The sequence below is a fragment of the Danio rerio genome, chromosome 25 (genome assembly GCF_052040795.2).
Source record: "Danio rerio strain M-AB ecotype USA chromosome 25, GRCz13ab, whole genome shotgun sequence".
Classification (NCBI taxonomy): Eukaryota; Metazoa; Chordata; class Actinopteri; order Cypriniformes; family Danionidae; genus Danio; species Danio rerio.
Genome location: NC_141045.1, coordinates 16,872,157 through 16,894,410, shown reverse-complemented (window position 1 = coordinate 16,894,410; position 22,254 = coordinate 16,872,157). Strand labels below are relative to the sequence as shown.

The following is a 22,254-nucleotide window of genomic DNA, read 5'->3' as shown; positions in this document are numbered from 1 at the left end:
GACGACTGCTGCAGAAGAGGCACTACACAAAGTAAAAATGGCACTGACATCTGAGCCAGTTCTTCGGGCCCCGGACTTCGCCTGCCCCTTCCTGCTGCAAACTGATGCTTCGGACACAGGACTAGGAGCAGTCCTGTCCCAGATACAGGAAGGTGAGGAACACCCAATCTTGTATATTAGCAGGAAGCTGCTCCCAGCCGAGAAGAACTACGCAACAGTGGAGAAAGAAGCTCTGGCCATAAAATGGGCAGTTCTGGAGCTGCGATATTACCTCCTGGGCCGCAGCTTTACCCTTGTCACTGACCACGCTCCCCTACAATGGATGGCCCGGGCCAAAGATACTAACGCCAGGGTGACTCGGTGGTTCCTCGCTCTCCAGGACTTCCATTTTGTGGTACGTCATCGGGCTGGAGCCGCTAACGCCAATGCAGATGGCCTCTCTCGGGTCTGGGCAGCTTTTGCAGGTCTGTCAGGGGTCATTCCCCTCCCAACCCCTAAATTACCCCTACTGGCTCACATCACCCCTCGGACCAGGACGACGCTTAGGGGGGGGGAATGTGACGAGCGTCCCAAAGGATCATCAGCGTCGCCCAGGAAACTAAGGAGAAACACCTGCAAGCCCTCAACTCAGACTGATCGGCCCCAGCTGCAGCCCATCAGCCGGCTTGCATTTAAACTGCAGCAACACAGCAGAACGGGGAGAAGTCTCTCCAGGAGAACAAGCACTAACTCGCTCTCTCTCTATTTTCCCAGACAGCAGCTGAGAACCTGCCGGAACCACAGAGGCACTTCAATAATCCACTGTCACACTGGGAAAGGAGCACAAAGAGCACACAAGCCACCAACCTAAATTCACCACTGGAAGAACCTTTTGTAAATAAACCACCCTCCGGGGCACTTATATGAGCTCTCACTTGTTGTGTGATTCTTCTCCCCGTGACAGTATATTTTTGTAACGTGTTTTACAATGTATAAACAATGTTTAACAGAGCAAGGACATTTTCACAGTATGTCTGATAATATTTTTTTCTTCTGGAGAAAGTCTTATTTGGTTTTTTTTTTTTTTTGGTTTTTTTAACCATTTTAAGGTCAAAATTATTAGCCCCTTTAAACCCCTTTATTTCATAATTCTAATAAGTGCGTTCACCTGGGCTGCAGTCACATGGAAACGAGCAACAGCGCTACAACTGATGTGGCTATTTTCAGTTTCATAAGAGACCTTTTACAGCATCGATAATGTAGATTTTTATTTAGTTTAAAAACAAAACATCAGTAAATAGCACTAATCCACCTAGCCTGCTGAAGTTGGTTTTATATTCACATTGGTTCAGTTTTAAACAATGACAACCTGTGATGCGCTCCCTATATTGCTTATCATGCTACTTTTGAATATTCGGTCTGAAATAGCATGTAAGTATGGCTTAGTATCAAGTGTAAATCCTGCAGCTCCCCGGGAAATCAGTAAGCATAGTGTAGTCACTTTAGTAGTCGTATATACTATACTATAATATAGTTTTTCATTCAGACTTGTAGAATAATAAAGTACTATAAAGTTTTCTAACTGGCGATTGACATGATCTAGTGAGTCTCTGTCATCTTTGATGTACGCGTTCGCGATTTCAGGAGGCTTGGCTTTAGTAGACAGGGGAGGGATTGTATTTGAAAGATATTATGCTAAACGGTAAGCATCTAGGCAGATCTCCTTCTGCACCTTTAAAGTGAGTAGATTACATAAAAAAGGTAAATGAAAAAGCGAGAATATATGCTAATTTCCACCAGGTGGCAATAATGACACAAGATGTGTGATACAATTTTTGCGATAACATGCAATTTGCCACTATCATATCTTGAGGAGAAAAACATCCCACAAGTAAACAAGAGCGATTTACAAGGTGCTCTGCATTTGGTTTGAACCCAGAATTACAGTTGGAGGGGCGTGGCTAAGCATATCTTACCCAATCCATCAAACTGATGTCATGAAAGAAAGACTGTCCTCCCAAAGAGGATGCAAATTTTTAGATTCTGATTACCAAAACAAACAAATTAATTGTTTACCTTAAGGACATACTCACACTATATACAGTTGCCTTGAACCGTGCTGTAGCCCGCCTTTCTCCCCTCCCTGCACTCACATTTCATCTGAGCCGGACCACGCTGATGTCAACGATGATGCGACTATTCAGTTTAACAGAAGAGAATCGCTCTTGCTCCAAACATAAGAGATTGCTTTAATTAGTTTTGTATTATTTTTTGTCATTTGTGATGCTGTGACACGCAGTCAATTGAACAGAACAATTGAACTGCTGCAGTGGCACAATGGGTGGAAACGTGCAGGTTAAGAACCATAATATATAACAAAATGTGCTTCCTAACCTTCTTCGGAGAGTGAAATTTGTGCATGCTTGCAGAGAAAGGGTTGTTTTCTGGGCTGTTACAATAGATGCACAAGGGACCCAATTATAGCACTTAAACACAGAAAAAAGTAAGATTTCCATATGTCCCATTTAACAACCTGAATGCAACCAGAAAAGATTTCATTCTGCAGATCGTTGAAAATAACCGAACTTCTCATAGATTTAAAGCTGCTCCCAGAGAAATGCGTTTGCAATAATTTTCAATGGGAAAAAATTACATTATACAAGAGCAAGCTAATAAATGGGTCAAGCTCCCTGCTAAACTTGGGCTTGTAAAAATAGATTCTTGTATTATAAATTGTGCCATTAGACTGCAGAGGACACATTCATATTTCTCTCAGACATCATTTCATACAATGTATTGCACAAGCAAGTAATATAAAACTAATAAAGAGCTATGAGATGATGCTCAGTTTTTGGGGGGTCCTGATGTATTCGTTGTTAAAACACACTCATGAGACTTTTACATTTCTAAATAAAAATTCAAGTAAAATTGTTATTAATTAAATAATGTCATTAATTTAAAAGTCAATCTTAAAGGGTCTAATTCAAACAAAATTTTAAGATAATTTCTGTACAGAGTTGATTTATTAAACATTATAGAGTTTTTTATTTTTATAGTTTATTAGAGTTTAATTAAACATTTCATTTATCTAACGTTCATATATATATATATATATATATATATATATATATATATATATATATATATATATATATATATATATATATATATATATTCATTCATTCCTTCATTCATTTTCTTGTCGGCTTTGTCCCTTTATTAATTCAGGGTCGCCACAGCGGAATGAACCGCCAACTTATTCAGCAAGTTTTTATGATGCCCTTCCAGCCGCAACCCATCTCTGGGAAACATTCACACACACACTCATACACTACGGACAATTTAACCGACCGAATTCACCTGTAAAGCATGTCTTTGGACTGTGGGGGAAACCGGAGCACTCGGAGGAAATCCACGCGAATGCAGGGAGAACATGTAAACGCACCCAGGCGAGGCTCGAATCTGCGACCCAGATTGTTTTAGTTTATTGCAATTTATTTAAAAACTGTTCTTTTTTTATTCTTGAGATGCCTATTTTATTACTTAACCTTGAGAAGACAGTATGTAATATTGTGAGTATGAAACCTACCATTTTGTTTGTATGTAAAGCTTGATACAATAAATAAACAAAAAAAATAATAATAAATAAATAAATAAATAAATAAATAAATAAATAAATAAATAAATAAATAAATAAATTCACACAGTACTGTCTGGCTAATTTCTGTCCTATACTTATGCTAAAAAGCCAAATGTTGGTCCAACATTCCTGTCCATTATCACCAATAAAGCCTGAAAAAACAGTGACTTCATTATAGTTTTGTAATTAAATTGTTTTAAATTCAAAATTGCAATATATAAATCTTTCATAAACCTATGACTGGTGGAAAAACTTATTCTGTAATTGTGTACCTGGGTCTCCACTTTTGCCATGACCTCTTTTGGTTTTAACAAACTTATCCTTCAGCTTTTTCCAAAGCTTTTAACAAAAACATTCTACTTTCCCACGGCTGTTGCAATTTATAGGCAAGAATTATTGATTATCTGGCTATCCCTATGATCACAGATCATAACGACACGTGTACAGTCTTACTTTTTCAGACAAAATCTCTTCAAAGTGTTTCAAATTTAACTCAAATCAGTTGCGGTGCTGTGTGAACTGTTCGCTCGAGGCTCAAGAAATGCCCTGCGCAACGCCGGCCGAAATCATGTCGCACTGACCCAAAGCGAACATCAGCAAACTCCACAATGACATCACATTTGCCACACACACCCAAGCAAACAAGCGGACACGTCGAGTATAAACCAGGCTTAAGATGGAGAGTCGCGGCACCTAAGTGATCTGCAGTTTGGCAGTATTTCCGGTTTCAACCGAACGAGAAGGGAGACGTGGTAAATACGAGAGGTCTGAGGTTCCTGCTGCTGGGCTGTGTGTGAATGAGAGAGCGCGTGGTGCTGTGCGTCACCCTGTGTGTGAGTGTGTATGTGTATGTGTATGTGTGTGTGTGTGTGAGTGAATGAGAGAGAGAACGTGGTGCTCTCTCTCTCTCTCTCTCTGTGTGTGCGTACGTGCGTGAATGAGAGAGCATCCCATGCAGATCTCTGATACGAACAAGACAAACAGGTGATATACGGTATTCAGTTTCTGATTGGTTTAGGCACAAGCCAAAAATTTGGTGATGCTTTTTGAGTCTTACGTCAAAATTTTTTTTATTATGCATGGTAATACCGGATACCGAGGTAAAATAGGAAGGAGGTTTGACGGTATCAAAATTTGGATACCGCCCAAGCCTAATACACACACACATACACACATACACACACACACAGTTGAAGTCAGAATTAAGAGCCCCCTGAATTATTAGCCCCTCTGTTTGTTTATGTTTTTCACAAGGTCAAACTGTGTAACCCTAAAAAGCTTTCTATTCTTAACTAATAAATGCTTCATTTATTTCAACAATATTATAAAAAAAAGTATGATGCTAAAAAAGAAAATCCAGATTTTAATTTCCTTTCCACATCTCAAAATATTATCATTTGTAATCTCTTCATGAATATGTACGACAAAACCACATTTTATCATTTTGGCTCATCTTTTTATAGTTGCCTCCTGTATTGTTGTTGTTGAGTTTTTTTCATCCGTTCAATTTAGCCTGTCAAGACAAAAAAATCCCCAGTTAAAGACCTCAGCAGAGGACGCCTGTTAACATCCGCCAGGCAATCTGAGCGCTGAAAAACACAGCGGTAAGGAGTGGCGATCGGCAGCCACAGCTAATGAGATCTGCGGGGAGAGAAGCTGCGCTAACAGCCTTCCTGCTTCAGTCTGGAAAGCACTGCGGCTTGATGTGGAGAGCACTAAATGATAGGGGTCTTGTCTTTCAGAGACGGCCAGTGCGTTACCAATGAAGAGCAGCATGTCTGACAACTTCACACTGCTCTGCTCACTGGCAAAAGGCAGATCTGAAAGCTTCAAAACACTTTAGGTGTGGTTGCATTTGGCAGCGTTCCTCATTAAGCCATTGATACATGACTATGCAAATTATAAACAGCTGATTTCAGAACAAGAACGTGGTTATTTGTTTTTTGCATCAAAATTATGTATATTAAAGGGATTGTTCAACCAGAAATGAAAGTTCACTCATTATTTGCTCAACCTCGAGTTGTTCCAAACTTTTTCATTAATTTAAACGCAAAGCAAAGTATTTTGGAAACTGGTAGCTATTGACGTCAACAGTCAAGCAAAAAACAAATACTTTCAATATCAATGGCTAAAGGTTTCAAACCTTCAAATAATGTTTTGTGTTTAACAGATGGAAGATGTTTTTAACATGTGAATGATGCAGAATTTCTGATTTTTGGATTAAATGTCCATTTAAAGTTGCCCTACGCATTTTTTGACTTCAGTGTCCAGATATAAGAAAGGGGCAAGGTCCTGTTAAGTTATCTGGTGTTTGAAATAAAAAAACTGTAATAATAATAATAATAATAATAATAATAATAATAATATTGAAAAAATCACTTGGTGCACTTTAAACAGTAACATAAAAATTGTAATTTAAAAAAACTTAATACAGTTATTTCTGACATCTACTGGGGATGTAACGATTCAAATGACTCACAATTCGTTAGGATTTACAATACTAATCTAACGAAAATTATTTAAGACAAATTTAAGGTGAACAAGAGCCCTTTCATTTTTTCTTAAATGCTGCACTTTTTAAACAAAATAAAAAAAATTCTGCAATAACTAAATTGGAATTTTACAACAAAATCCAAATAAAAAAAGTGAATAATACAAACTAAAGAAGACTCTTTGGTATAAACAAACTAAAACTCTGACTGTGCAGCTACCTAACAAATTTAAAACATATTCCAAAACAAAAATGAACAATACAAATTAAAAAGGCTCCCTAATTCAAACTAAAAATGTGACTGAGCAGGGATTTTACTTTTTTTTTAAAGAAATATCAGAATATCTTTTTTTTTGGCATAAGCTGAGATCTTTGCACATTATCAATGTCCCTTGTTGATGAAAAAACTCTTTCACTGGTGACTGAGATGGCTGGTGTGGAGAGGAAAGCCTTTCCCAAACCAGAAAGCAGTGTGTACAGAGGTGGTCAATAGGCCCTCTGCTCCAGGGGACTGGCCACTGACATAAAATACTGAATAAGCAAATTATTTAAATATGCATAAACTACATTTAAAGAGATGGTAAAAAGGAGCTAATACCTGAATCTTTAACAGCACTGCTTTCTCTTTCAGTCATAAAAAACATCTTCACGCTTTTGCTATTAAAACACTGAGGCATCGTGTGATCTTCATAGCACTTATCAGAGCAAGTGGAGCTGTCAATCCTCCGGTTAGCATGGTTTGGCCTATTAACAGCTTTTTGCTTATAGACATCCGTGACAGTAGTTTTTTACTGTGCTGAATCATATTTGTTGTTCTGCTAGTGTAACTAAAAGTCTTTTTGGTGTATTTGCACACAATTTGTAGTTGTTTGGCGCACTTGCTTACCGCCGATGTGCAAGTAAAGCGAGTTTGCGCCTCCTCTGTTCAAAACATGCATCGCAACTCATTCAACATTTGTATTGGTCACATATTAGAATTGATTTTCAACTGAATCAAGGTAAATCGATACATCCATCTCTAACATCTACTCATGATAATGTTAATGAAATCAACTTTTTAATGTAGAATTTATGTACAAAAGTGATAAAGAATATTGTGTTCTACAACAATTTACATCTAAATACAGTTGTGCAACCCAGCAAAAACTTTAAAAAGTCCTAACACACTGTTAACCTCAATATATATATATATATATATATATATATATATATATATATATATATATATATATATATATATATATATATATATATATAATTTTTTTTTAACTTAATGTGTGTTTTGTTTGCTTTATTAATTAATGCAGTGAAGGTGTTTATTCATTTTATCATTAAATTTAACCTACAACAGTTATCTTACATAGATAGAATGCAGATTAAATTCAAGTAAAGTGTTTTATAGAGATGTGTTTTTTACTTTTGCTAAAATAAAATGCCAAAATATGGGTCAAAACTAAAAATAAGCCTGACAGACATATTTATACAAAAAAATCAACAACACACATATTATAAACTTTAATTATTTAAGAAAATTGAAAAGAATATGTGAATTTTAGTACATTTTATACATTAAAAAACTCTTGCTGACAAATGGGTAAAACTAATTATGTGAATAGTTTAAATACAAATTAATTAGTATTCCTGGGTGGTTAATCATCAAGAGTTATGATCAAAATATGTCATGGCACGTAGCAGACGTCTTCAGTAAATCATGGAAAAATATAGTCATTATATATTTACATATTTAGTTAAATATAAATAAAAACTAAATATAAATTATAAAATTACAAATATTATTTTAAAAAAGTAAATAAAAGTATAGATGTACTGTACTTAGGCATGGGCCAGTATAAGATTAATATAGTTTTAGACTAATATGATAACCTTGGATGAAAATATTAGTTTCACGATATCAAGGTATTGTGATTTCTGCTCCAAAATAAGTTATTTTTTTAAATATCTGGGTAAAAAACAACAACTTGTTTCCCCCATTGAAAATAAAATAAAATTGTTGTGAAAAACATGTAAAAAAAAATTTACATAAACCTTAGGAAGGATAAAACAGAAAACTTTGGCAGTTTTAAAACCTTGACTTTTCCAAACCATGGAAAAAAGAAAATCCAGATTTTACTTTCCTTTCCACATCTTGAAATATCACAATTTGTAATCTCTTCATGATCATTTATGACAATGATAAAAAACAAAATAAAATAGCTGTAAAAAAACATAAAAAACAAAATAAAAAATAAAAAACTTGCATAAACCCAAAGTTATAACAAAAAAACTTTGGCAGTTTTAAAACCCTACATGTAGGTCTCTCACCCAACATAAACCCCAAAACTAAAACTAATAATACATTGATTTAATGTCATAATACCTAATCTTTGGTGGAAATATGTTTTTTTTTATCTAAAACGTTTGTTCAATAACTCATGCACAAAAAGGTTAAAATGGTCATTATCTTCCTAAAAATAAACCCAGTCTAAATACAGACGTGCAGATAAACTGCAAATCATTTCACAGGGAGACTGCAATTAGACTGTCATCTTTGACTGCCACAGTTCAAGGCAAGTTATACAGGGTCAATGCAATCCCTCACCTTGAAAGTGCCAGCATAATCGTCAGGACTCACGCCCTCCCTTCCTTCCTTCAGAGCAATGAGGGTAAAACCACGAAAGTATGATGGGCTGGAGGCATACAAACTCACTGGAGAGAGAAGAAAATATAGGTCAGAGGTACCAGAAATGGGCTTAACAGTAGGTCAGATCTAAACAGTGTGCCAGGGCAAGTCGCAAACTGCTCTCGCATTTGGCACGTATGTTTGCGTGTAAGCGTGTGGGTTGTGCGAGTGCTTTTCCCATTGAGCAGTGAATACATATGCATGTACAAACACGCTGGGCATAAAACCCATAAAAAGGCATCTGCTGTCTAATGAAGGCCACTTACATGGAACCAAATGGCAAGTTATGGAGTGTTTTGGTACTGAAACTAATGTAAAACTCATCTCGAGAGGAACAGTAAATGAGTGTTTAATCATTAAACTATTCCACAAGTTTTATTGTAAAATAAATCTATATAAAGGTTAGGTAGGTTTAAAGGAGTTATTTTTAATCTTATTAATAACCACTGCACTTATGTAGTAATAGTAAAAGCTTTGTGTAAAAGAAACAAAGCATTTTTAAGACACTTTGAAAGTAGTCAATGTATATCTGACTGAAAACTATATTACAGTGGATGTTAAATTGCCGAGCGTATCTGAGTTTACAGATAGTTCACCCCAAAAAAAAAAAAAAAAAAAGTAAATTCTCTTCACTTCTTTCAAACCGTTATGAGTTTTTTCCTGTTATTTCATGTAAGATATTTTGAAAACATGTTATAACCTGTAAACATTTTTGACTTCCATATAGTATTTGTGTTTCCTACTTTGGTTGTCAAGGGTTACAGGTATTCAGCTTTCTTCAAAATATCTTCCTTTGTGTTCAACAGAAAAAAAAGAATTGTGTAAAGGTTTGGAACCACTTGAGGAAGAGTAATGTTGGTACATTCTCGTTTTTGGTTGAACTCTCCCTTTAACTGATTGTTGTGTTTCATATATTTAATCTTTGAATGAATGAATGAAAAAGGAAAATAATAACATAAATAAACAAGACATTAAGCTTGAAGACCTTTTGCTACTATACAAATAAAACAAGGCAAAACTAATACACTTAATGTATTTTTTTCTCGATTTTATTGAAGGTTGCTATTTTAAAGAATTTAAGGATCCTTAATTTTAAGGATATTAACTTCATATTTTAAAAGAAAATGTCATAAACAAATTGACAGTGAGTTTTAAACTCATAGCTGTAATATTAAAGAAAATATCCAACTTTTCTGTTAACATGACAGTATACACATATGTACAGTAGATTACATCTGTTTACACTAATTCACATGGTCATGTTATGTATAACGTACCTAGTTGCAGCAGACAAATCTGAAAATTAGTTTTAAATCTTAAACGAATAACAAGAAATACTAAGGTACTCCTAAACGCATTTTTTCATAATATATGTCATACTTGGTCACCATACAAAACGTTTTTTTAGTGTCAGAGTCAACCTTTGAACAGTAAAGATGACGCTTTACGCACTAATGTTTACAAACTCCACACAAGCTGTTTGTGCACTAAGCTGCATTCACAGTATCATAAATATTCTATGAAGCACTATTCAGTGCCCTCTAACCTCTGTAGGTGCTCCCGGGTTGGTAAGTTTCTGGCTCTCCTTCAACTTTGAGGCGAAACTCGTTCTGTCCGTCTCGCCGAGCGCTCCGCGCCTGCGTCCGCAATATCCGACAGAAACCCCCCTCAGATCTCGAATGTCTCTCCGCGGTATCTCTTTTGAACGCATCCGAGTGAATCAAAAACACGTTTAAGAAAACTAGCAGCACAACCAGCCCGTCCTTGTCCATCATTCCCACAAGTTTGGAGTCGAACGCCAGCAAGAAAACGAACTTGAAAAGGAGCTCAAAACAAACAGAAGCATAAATCGAGTAGACCTCTCTAATTCTTGGTCCATTCAAGGGTAAAAGGAGAGGAAAGACCCAATATCCATTCCCGCTGAGGAGAAGATTGCGGACCGCTGATAGTCCCGTGCCCGCGGAGCGCGAGATTGACTGAAGGCGAGCGCGCGGACACACAAGACTCAGATGTTGACTTTACTCACACTGAGAAATACCTATATGGTCTCCTTGATAACCGAGCTCAGACTTAAAGAGAACAGATTCAGACTTTAAACAAACCATAGACCTAGACGGCTGACATTCTTGGTAAGACGCTGTGTTTAGAAAGAGAGAGAGAGAGAGAAGAAGAGAGATCTCGAATGTTTGAACAGCCGCGAGCTGCAGCAGCAGGAGGACAGAAACACGGGGCTGCGCACTGAAGGAGACATGGACGATGATTTTTTTGGGAACTCCTCCGTCTGATGTGTGTGTGTGTGTGTGTGTGTGTGTGTGTGTGTGTGTGTGTGTGTGTGTGTGTGTGTGTGTGTGTGTGTTTGTACAAGCGAATGTTTTGATAGGAGGCATTTTGATGTGAGGAATTACCGGGTTTATTTATGATATAACAGCTCTTTTGGAGAATTGTTTTTTCAATATATAAGCATAGCCTATTAGATTGCGTTTATGATGCGAATATCTGTATGTAAACAACCGTGCTACTGGAATATCGAACAGTTAAACGTATAAATCATATAATAGTCACTGATATTTTAGACAAAATTGGTAAACGTAGAGACAAAAACCGGACTGGAACCATGTGACTGGAATGGAATAGGGTACTTAAATTCATAATTCTAAAAGATTAATAGTAATTTACGCACCTTCAATCCATTTCCATGGATTTTCAGTCCAAGTCATATGTGCGACTTTCCCCCCTTCATAAGAACTTATTTTTTAAGCTCCTGGTGGTTTATAAGATGGAAGTCAATGGCTACCAGCACTTTAGGAGTCCAAAAAAACATAAACAGGCAATAAATATTTGTGGCTCCTGATAATGCAACGGTGACACAGAAAGCATTTAGGACTCAGGAGTCATGCTTTGCTTGATATCCATTCACAATTCACAATGAAATATATTTTACAATGATTAGGAAAAAAACACTTTAAACTATTGAACTATTTTGGAATAAAAATGAAATAAATGCATATCAGTAAACAGTTTTGTTTTGTAATTAAAATAAGCAATCAATATTTAGTAAAATTGGTTGAATTTGGTTATAAAAGATCTAAAGAATGACCAACCAATATCACAGTAAAATTCTGAATTAATTTTCATTACTGCAAGAAATGAAGGTTAATATTTGTAGTCTCGGCATTGTTTTACTATAATATATAAAAATTAATAAATATGTACATTTCTAAAAACGCTGACACAGTGATGCAGTAGGTAGTGCTTGAAGGGCATCTGCTGCATAAAACATATGCTGGATAAGTTGGCAGTTCATTCGGCTTTGGCAACCCCAGATTAATGAAGGGACTAAGCCAAAAAGAAAATGAATGAATGAATGAATTTCTAAAAAAAAAAACACACATAATTACCTTGCAATTAATTCCAGGTCACAAACTGACAATTAATTACAAAGAAACAGCAAGAGGTAGAAAGACTGCAATAGAAGGACTCCACCTGCAAATTTGGTCAAATCCATTAAGGAATGGTTAATACTCACTCACTGATCTATATAATCACATTCTAGACATCTGCATACGTTGCAATTTTGTCGGATCAGAAGGAAGTTAGAGAACCACACCAGCAGATGTCATTAACGCTTCCAAACTGACTGCACTGGAAATATGTCGTAATAATTTAGAATATTAAAAATATATTTCCCACACTTCAGTACACCAAACAGTTAGCTTACAAATGCAGTCATTTTAATATATAGAAAAAAACTGATATTTTAAGATTATTTTAGATTCATTAAAAAGTCTTCATCCAAGTGGCTATTTCATAAATATATATGTACACTGTAAACCCAAAAAAGTTAAGATAACTCAAACCATTTGAGAAAAACAATTGCAACAAACCATTTAAGTTCAAAAACTAATCCTCATGAGTAGTGTGATCTTAATCCATTTAAGTAAACGAAGCAAATTAAGCACAGTAAAACCCAATAAACGAAGAAAACTCAAACCAACTGAGTACTGTAAATCCCAATAAGTTAAGGCAACTAAAATCATTTGAGGAAGCAGATTGAAATAAACCATTTGAGTTAAAATACTAATCTAATAAGTACTGTGAACTTAATCCATTTAAGTTGAAGTAATGAGGTGTTTAATTAACTCTTTACCTTCAACACTGAGTTCAAGACTCTTTTCAAATAAGTAGAATTAACTTTCAATAAATTTTGAGTTAACTACACTCATTTCATTTGATCAAGTTGACTGTTGTGTGTGTGTGTGTGTGTGTGTGTGTGTGTATTTTTTTTTGTGGAGAAAGCCTTATTTGTTTTATTTCGGCTTGAATAAAAGCAGTTTTAAAATTTTTAAAAACCATTTTAAGATCAAAATTATTAACCCATTTTAAGCTTGTTTGTTTACGATAGTCTACAGAACAAACCATCTTTATACTATATCTAATATATGGCAGTGTCTTGAAAAATATATATTATATACTGTAATCATGGCAAATATTAAATAAATCAGTTATTATAAATGAGTTATTAAAACTATTATGTTTAGAAATGTGTTGAAGAAACAGAAATGGGGGGGAGGGGGGGAGGGGAATAAAATAAACAGTGGGGCTATTAATTCAGGTAGGTTAATATTTCTGCCCTCAACTATATATATATATATATATATATATATATATATATATATATATATATATATATATATATATATATATATATATATATATATATATATATATATATATAACCATTATAAAAAATTTTAATTAATAATTTTTTTCTTGAAGTTTGCATTAGATAATATTTGTAAAATATTTTTTTCGATAAATAATTGTATTTTATCTGTACCAGATGTCAATGTTGTTTTTTTCAACTGTTTTTTTTTTACCACCAAAACTATTTTATGATCGTTTGCAACCATTTACACTGATTCAGAAACAAAAAACAAAAAAAATAATAAATAAAATAAAATACAGCTTCACCAAAAGGACAAACCAAAGTCATCACTTTCTCAAAACACAAAGGCTAAATTTCCTCATAAACATCTCCAAGGACGACCTTCCAGGTTGAGTTGTTAGTTTGGCGCCTCACACATTCACTAACCTGTGTGTGATCTTGCCACCCGACCTATTGATCTGCCTGGGGTTTTGACAACTCAAGGGGCTGTAAAATATGGCAGAAGGTTTGTTTGGCTGTATTGCCCCAGTAAGCTTGAGGTTTGTGTGAGCGAAACACACGAGCAGCATTTCAGCTTGTTAATGCTCCAGTTCATCTCTGGCACAGTCTGAGCAACTCTGGAGAGAGATTAGAAAAAAAAAACTTTAGATGGAGTATACAAACAGGGAATGGTAAGTCTTTTCAATATTTTTTTTCTTTTTTTAAGCTACTGTTTAAGGGACACTCCACTTATTTTTGGAAAAGAGCTTATTTTACAAGTCACCTAAAGTTAAACAGTTGAGTTTGACCATTCTTTGATTTATTCAGTTGCTTTTAGCTTAGCTTAGCATAAATAATTAAATTGGATTAGACCAAGGGTGCCCAAACGTTTTCCTATAAAGGTCCAAAAAGCAAACTTTATTGAGGGCTGTGAGCTGAATATATACCAAATTATATTTATTAAATTTGCCTTGGGTAATTTTCAAATTTATTTGGTAATATTTACCTAAAAAACATTTTGACTAATGCAGTATCATTTGTAACATTTAATAATGAACTTCATTCATTCATTCATTCATTTTCTTTTCAGCTTAGTCCCTTCATTAATCTGGGGTCGCCACAGCGGTATGAACCGCCAACTTATCCAGCATATGTTTTATGCAGTGGATGCCCTTCCAGCCGCAATCCATCACTGGGAAACACCCATACACATTCTTTCACACACATACACTACGGACAATTTAGCCTACCCAATTTACCTGTATACCAGATGTCTTTGGACTTGAGGGGGTAACCGGAGCACCCAGAGTAAACCCACGCGAAAGCAGGGAGAACATGCAAACTCAGCATGCACTCAACATGCAAACAGAAATGCTAACTCACCCAGCTGAGGCACGAACCTGGACCTTCTTGCTGTGAGGCGACAGCAATACCTACTGCGCCACCGCGTCACCTAATAATGAACTTATTACAGTAAAATATAAAAAATCCCATTTATAACACAAGTTCAGTGCTGAATACATTAGTCGAGCTTGCTGTAATTTGCTCGCAGATGTTTTGTGCATCCGTCAAGTGACAGTATTTACATTTTAAAAGATTTGTTTACAATATTTAATTGACTCATTAATTTCAATTGGCTTTTTTTGTAGCTCAGCAATAAAGAAAAATAAAAAACAAAAGGTTACATTACATTCGAAATGACGATCACTGTCAAAGGCATTCGACCCAACCATCTTCCCATTATTCTTGTTTTCTTTTCAGATGGGATGGCGGGCCAAATTTGTATTTACAATGGAAAATGTAAAGTTGCATCTGCTTCATCAGGAGTAAAAGATATTAAGCAACACTGTTAACAAGTAGCAGGGGACTATTTTCAGGTGCTGCATAATATCATTGGGCCTGCAGCAGCGATAGTACGGCAGCAAGTTTCCTTGATTATTACGCCAGAATGTTATAGCCATATCAATCTAGAAAATAGCAACTTTTCATTTTCCATCAGTATTAGTACACAATAGCTGTCTCATTTCAGAGGCTGCATCCTCCGAAGGATGCATTTGAAGTGTGCTGCGTCATCGCGACGCGACTAAGACTGTCTCATTCAAAAAAAAATTAAAAGGCTCCTTCAATCGCAGCCTTAAAATGTGTCCTTCGTTTCCCAGGTAATGAAGGACACAACTGGTGGATCCTTCGCGGCCTCGAACCTCCCAAGATTCATTGCGTGCTGATAACGGCAGGACCCCTTTAAATGAAAACTTGGGTTTGAATGTATGAATTAAGTTTGTTTCACTTGGATATCTAAACACGTTAAAAAAACTTAAAGAGTATGATATGTCTTAATAAAGTGAGTTTATAGACAGGTAACATTTTTATGTGTACATGTATGGATCAATGTAAAAATATTTCCAGCTTCTGTATACCTTGTTTTGCATTCAGATCACTTAAAATAAGTTTTAAAATCACTTTGAAAAAAGTCATTACAAATTTTATCAGCGCTTAATAAGAGCAGCTGTTACGGTTGCCTAGTGATGAGATCCATCTTCTGTAGGTTAGATCATCTCATTTCAAAATGCTTGGTTCAGCTCGTGTGGACTTCGAAGGACTCGCCTTTGAAGTCTGGATCCTTCGGAAGATGCAGCCTCTAAAAAGAGACACAGCTAGTGTAACTACAGAAGAGTCAAGCTTTAAATAGAAAAAATATCAAAACTCTTTTTAAAATTCAAGATGCTAATGGTCTAATCCGATTCAATGATTTATGCTAAGCTAAGCTAAAATGCTAAACAGACTTGGCAATCAACTGAAAGGATTTAACTGTTTAAGAGACTTGCAAAATGAGCCTATATTAAAAAAATGAGTTAATTTTCTTGCCCACAGAATCCAGTGACATGGAGTATATATTTAAAAGTCAGTTAAATACAGAGAAAGAAGTGAAATGCTTCAACTCCAGGATTCAGATAAATCATAGAGGTTGCTTGTGGTGTGACTGATTGCTAGCAAGACTCATCTTAAATGGAGAGTTCAATGAGTTCACAACTTCACATCCAAACGCATATGTAAATTCATTCATTCATTCATTTTCTTTTCGGCTTGGTCCCTTTATTAATCTGGGGTTGCCACAGCGGAATAAACCTCCAACTCAAGCATATGTTCTTTGCAGCCAATTTATAAAAAAGTAAATTTATATAAAAATAAATAAACAAATATATGAATAAATAAAAAAATTACAGTAATACCTTTAAAATTATTTATATATTTATTTATATTATTTATAATAAACACATCTTTCCTGAAAGTTTATATGAATTGCCCACTATATTTTAAGCCACCTTACATTACAAATTTAAGAGATAATGTGAGGATTTAAAAAAATAGATGCATTTGTAAAAAAACAACATAGAAATTAAGGGAAATACTTGCTAATGTAAGAAAACAGAGTTGCAATTGTAAGCAAGAAATACAAGAAATATCCACAAATTCACAAAGTTGAAATCCTGTGAACTTATTGCAAACATAAGATATAAATTTGCAATAACAAGACAGCCCTAAATGTAAATTTTAGTGATGAAATAGCATGAAATTGTGTGAAATAGTAAGAAATGTAAAATATAGTGCTGAATGTGCATGAAAGAGTCATAAATGTTTAAAATTGTAATGACTAGAAGCAGGCACAAATGTAAAACACTATGTTTAAATTGTGTGAAATAGTCGTCCGTGTAAGGTATAAAATTATAATTACCGTATGAGAAATAGTTTTAACCAAAATAAAGTGTTGAAATTGCATGTAACAATGGCAAATATAGTGCTGCAATAGCGAGAAATGGTCGTAAATGTTTAACAAATTTGCAATAACAGGAAATAGCTGCAAATGTAAAATGCAATGTTGAAATTTCAATAGTTTTAGTTGTAAGGACTGGCCGCAAAAGTGAAATACACTGTATTGTTGACATTCTGTGAAATACTCAGAAATGTAAGTAAATGTGTTGATATAAGTAAGTGTTAATGTTAGAAATAAAAGTTGCTAATGCACAAATTTGTCACAAATGTGTTTAGTTCCCACAAATAGTTGCAAATAGTTAAACATAGCCTATAAAGTTGCACATGTATCATAAAAGGTCAAAATGTGAAATAAAATACACTACAAAAAATTATCTTTGCTGTTTGTAAAAACTACTAATTTAAAATAAGTTGACACAACACAATTCTTGAGTTTTTTTGGGGGGGACAACTAAAATCTTTTTGTGTTCAATTCACTTAAATTTGCAAAAACTTGCAAGTTAACTTATTTCCTTCATGTTGTCTGAACACAAATCACTTGTTTGGAATCCAGCAAGATAAAGTTGCACTCCAAAAACAAAGAAAATAAAAAGGTCCCACTTTATATTAAGTGTCCCTAACTACTATGTACTTACATCAAAAAAAAAAAAAATACAATGTACTTACTGTGTTTATAATGTATTTGAAAACACTTGTGGTGCTTTTGAGTTGGGATAGAGGTTGGGTTATGGACAGGTTTGGTGGCATGGGTAGGTTTAAGGGTAGGTTAAGGTGTAAGGGATGTTCAACAGTGTATTTACAAATGTAATTACAAAAGTTAATTACAGATTTAATTACATACAGGTATTTAATCAAGCATAAGTACACAGTAAATACATGTATTTACACAATAAGTGCATTGTAACAAACTATTAATTCCTATGTAAGTACATATTAGTTAAGGCCACTTAATATAAAGTGGGACCAATAAAAATAAATAAAAAATAAAATAAATAAATAGAGAGAGAGATGGAGTACTTTTTTTTTGGGTGAAATATCCCTTTAAATAACTATTGCAGTATCAATCTGCTTTGCATCCAGATGTCATTTCAGTAACATTGGCTTTAGACAAACCTATTGGTAATTAAGCCAGATGGCAACTTAATGCTCATGGAGACAGCTTTTACAACTTAAGGAAATGGTCAAGGTTGCCAGGAAGCTCTTTATTTTTAAAGTGCTAAAAACGGTTATCAGATACATCAGCGCACATCATATAATCTTTCTGTTTATCCTGAAACATTATAGTGTATTCTGAAGCCGCAGCACTGATAGAAAATTGGTTTGGGTCACATGCGGCTCAGAGAAATGCTGTTTAAAAGATCAGGTGCGAAACACCTCTCATGTATATGTTAATGACATGCCGCATCAGCAGTTTAAGACAGCTGGAGAGCAGGACAGGAGTGGACCTGCAGAGCTAAAAGCCACTCGCTGCCTTTCAAGTCAAAGCATTTCAATCGGTTCTAAGTATTATGAATAACACATCATAAGGCTCTGGTGCTTGTTTTCATGTTGTGATCCCCGAAGGAAAGGCTCCCTAAAGAAATGTTTCTGCTTATGAGTGACAGCTGTTTAAAAGTGCTGAAAAGGCATCTGTGTTTTGTTCTGTTGTTTTTTTATCTTTTATGTAAATGTGCAAGCTACAATTTAAAATGTTTTATGCATTCGGGGTCATGTAGAAAGCACCTCAGAACAATCAAAGTAAGGTAATTCAAGAGTTAAAATTAAGAATGAACTTATGGAGTTGCAGATGTGAGATACAGAGATACTGTAATGTTAGAAAAAGCTAAATCAAAATGAACATTTTTAAATCTTTCTAAAAATCTGAATCGTCTAGTTAACATTAGCTATCATCTAGCATTATCTAGTAAGAATCTGGATAGTTGCAGTTTCCAGAAATAAATCCTTATGTACAATATAGTAACAATAGTGAGAAATAGCCACAAATGAAAGTTGCAGTTGTTAGAAATAGTTGCACATGTAAGAATTACAGTGGTTAGAAATAGTAATAGCGAGAAATTGTCACAAATGTGAGAAAGTTAAAATTGTAAAATAGTTGCAAAATGTGAGATACAAAGTTACGATTGTGAAAAATGTCGCATGTGAGATCTAAAGTTTCAATTTTAAGAAACTTAAACAACAAATGTGAAATGTGAAATATAAATTTGTGATTGTTAGAAATAGTTGCAAATGTGAGATATGAAGTTACTATAATAAGTAGCCGCAAATGTGTTATATAAAGTTACAATAGTGAGTACTAATCACAAATGTGAGCTGTAAAGTTACAATAGTGAGAATTAATCACAAACGTGAAATATTACGTTGTAAAAGAAATAGTCACAAATGTGAGACAAAGGGCCCTATCATACACCCGGCACAATGCGGCACAAGGGGCGACGCAAATGTTGTTTGCTAGTTTCAGCATCGCACAAAAGTCGTTTTGACGTTTTTCACCACGCTGTTTAAAGGGAAAATGCATTTGCGCTCATATGTGCGCCCATGGACGTTCTGGTCTAAAAAAGAAGGCGTGTTGAGGGGCATTGCTGGCGCGTTGTTATTTTGAGGAGATATAATAGACTGTTCAATAAACCAGATCAAAGCAGGTCTATAGTCCAGCGCAGAGTGTGTTACAGACAGGATGTACAGCAATATGCAAATATCTTTACATATGAAAAAGAATTAAAGGATTAAAATATTACAAAAATTATTATTTTCTAGCCTACATAAATATAAAAGTCATACTTTCATGCCTTCTTTATCTCGGGTGGCTTTTGCAGTTTATTAATAACAATTTGCTTTTGGATAATGTTATTTTTATTAGCTGTATTATTCATTATGTGCATATTTATATTTGTTTTATTTAAAAAAAGCTTAGATTTGTCCACCTGTCAGGTTTTAGACCATATAGGGCACAGCATGTGTATTTGGATATAACTCAGTTTTTGACCACACTTTGTTATTACTGTTCATTTATTCATTTGCTGGAAATTAGAACTGAATTTAGAAATAGTTTTGAACAAATCTTTGCACTTAACAAACAAAATTAATTATTTATAAGCTAATGGATGTCTGTGTGTACAACACGTTTCTCTATCCACGAGAATGAAAGTGAAAATAAACAATGATGAGGCTCATCTCTCATTCTCGCCTGAAGAAGCTCTGTTTAATTGTTTTCTTACTAGTGAAATGCTCAGTTTTTCCACTTACAAAGTCCGTCATGTAAGTAGCAAATGCGCTATAGCGTGACGCAACTGACTTTTAAAGGGAATGGGAAATGAGACTCAAAAGTGAGAAATAATCGCAAACGTAAAACAAAGTTGCAGTTGTTAGATCCTCACAAATGCAAGGATTTACAATTGTTAGAAATAGTAATAGCGAGAAATTGTCACAAATGTGAGATAGTTAAAGTTGTGAACAAAAAAAACATAAAATGGGAGATACGAAGATACAATTGTGAGAATAATGTTTAAATTTTCAGAAATTGTTGAAAATGTGAGTCATAAAATTGCAGTTGTAAGAAATAGTCACAAATAGGAGACATAAACGTACAATTGTTAGAAATAATCGCAAATAGGAGATGTAATGTTAAATTTGTGAGAAACAAAGAAGTTACAATAATAAAATGTAGTCGCAAATGTGAGCTGTAAAGTTACAGCAGCGCCACGCATTTTAGAATTCTAAACATAGGTTTTAATCAGGATACACACACGGGCGCCGCCCGGCCACGGCTCAGGACGCAGTTAATTTTTCAGCGGCGCAACAGAGCGCCATCTGATTAGTTTCATGTTAAATATCATTCGAATGTGCGCGTCTGGTGTGTGATACTTTAAACTGTCATGTGCGCACCGTGTCACGGCGCCGAGCGGCGCTTCTAGTGTGCGACCTGCTTTAAACAGCCGCTCCCACTAGCCACTTTGGCAGGTTGAAAATAATTTTTACATTGTAGTTTTCTTGAAGCAGGGTCTGACAAAAAGGATGGCCCAATATGTGTGCAAATGTGAGCTTAGAATCGAGAAGCAGCACGACAAAAATAACTGTGTTCGCGCGACCAAAAGCAGGTAAAAACCTAATGAGGATGATTACTCATGCGCACAGGTGATGTGATGCACGTGACTGGTAAAAAGTGCGTGCGCTCCAGTTTTGCATGAAACAACCGTGTTTAGAGGAAGCGCAACCAGTGCGATTGATTCTCTTTAAAATAGACTAGACAAAAAGCAATGCTCATGTAAGCAGCAAACCTTTTGTAAGCAGCAGCAGCAGTCACTGCTTTCGTTTTAATTATTCTCAGGCACATTTCATTATCACTCGTGGAATGTTTTTACCTGCTTTCTTTTGCTTACAGTTATTTTATTAATATGGTTTAATTATGATCCTTTACAATAACATTGCTTTAATATGAGATTAACTCCCCATTTATGTGTAGTAACCGCTGATCTGGGACCTTTAGCCAGGACAGATTACTGTGCATATTTTAGATATATTAGATCTTTTTAAATGTCAATTTAAAAAAAAAAAAGAAAAGTTTTGTAATAAAAAGTACATATACAGTGTATACAGCTATATATTTGCTTGTTTTGATACATTTAAAATAGGTGGCTAAGAAATAATTATTTATTTTTGGTGTGGTCAGAGTTAAATTTGGTAAATCCTTAATTTTGAGCCCTAAAAAAGTCATGTGAAATAAAAACCAATTGCTATGCGACACAACCCATTTGCTCATGCTCATTGAGCAAGCTAACACACAACAAACACAAATAGTGAAATAAATGAGGCGGCATGTGGACAACACAACATCTAAATCAAGTCATTTAAGTGTCAAAGTCACATTGACTAATACAAAATATACTTTCCAAGTAACAAAATTGTGGCTAGTAAAAATGGCAAGTGGCTAGTTGGAAATCTACTAGCCACAGTGGCTGGTGATCAAAAAAGTTAATGTCAAGCCCTGATGTTAAATATAATGCTGCAATTGTTAGAAATGGTTACAAATGTGAAATATGAAGTTACAATAC

The 22,254-nt window shown here is 34.9% G+C and overlaps 2 protein-coding genes across 3 annotated transcripts in view; one reads left to right on the top strand and one right to left on the bottom strand.

Moving 5' to 3' along the window:
* Positions 1-11,030, bottom strand: part of spon1b (spondin 1b) — a 153,327-nt gene extending 142,297 nt beyond the window's left edge. The window contains exons 1-2 of one of the 2 annotated variants that reach the window (XM_087311102.1): positions 10,337-11,030; positions 8,710-8,816 (exon numbers count right to left, since the gene is read on the bottom strand). In XM_087311102.1, the coding sequence (XP_087167228.1) occupies positions 8,710-8,816; positions 10,337-10,565 (336 nt within the window). In that variant the 5' untranslated portion in view covers positions 10,566-11,030. 2 annotated transcript variants of the gene reach the window in all.
* The window catches only part of LOC147830838 (uncharacterized), a 688,366-nt gene that overhangs the window by 149,346 nt on the left and 516,766 nt on the right, over positions 1-22,254 (top strand). The gene's annotated exons all lie outside the window — the stretch shown is intronic.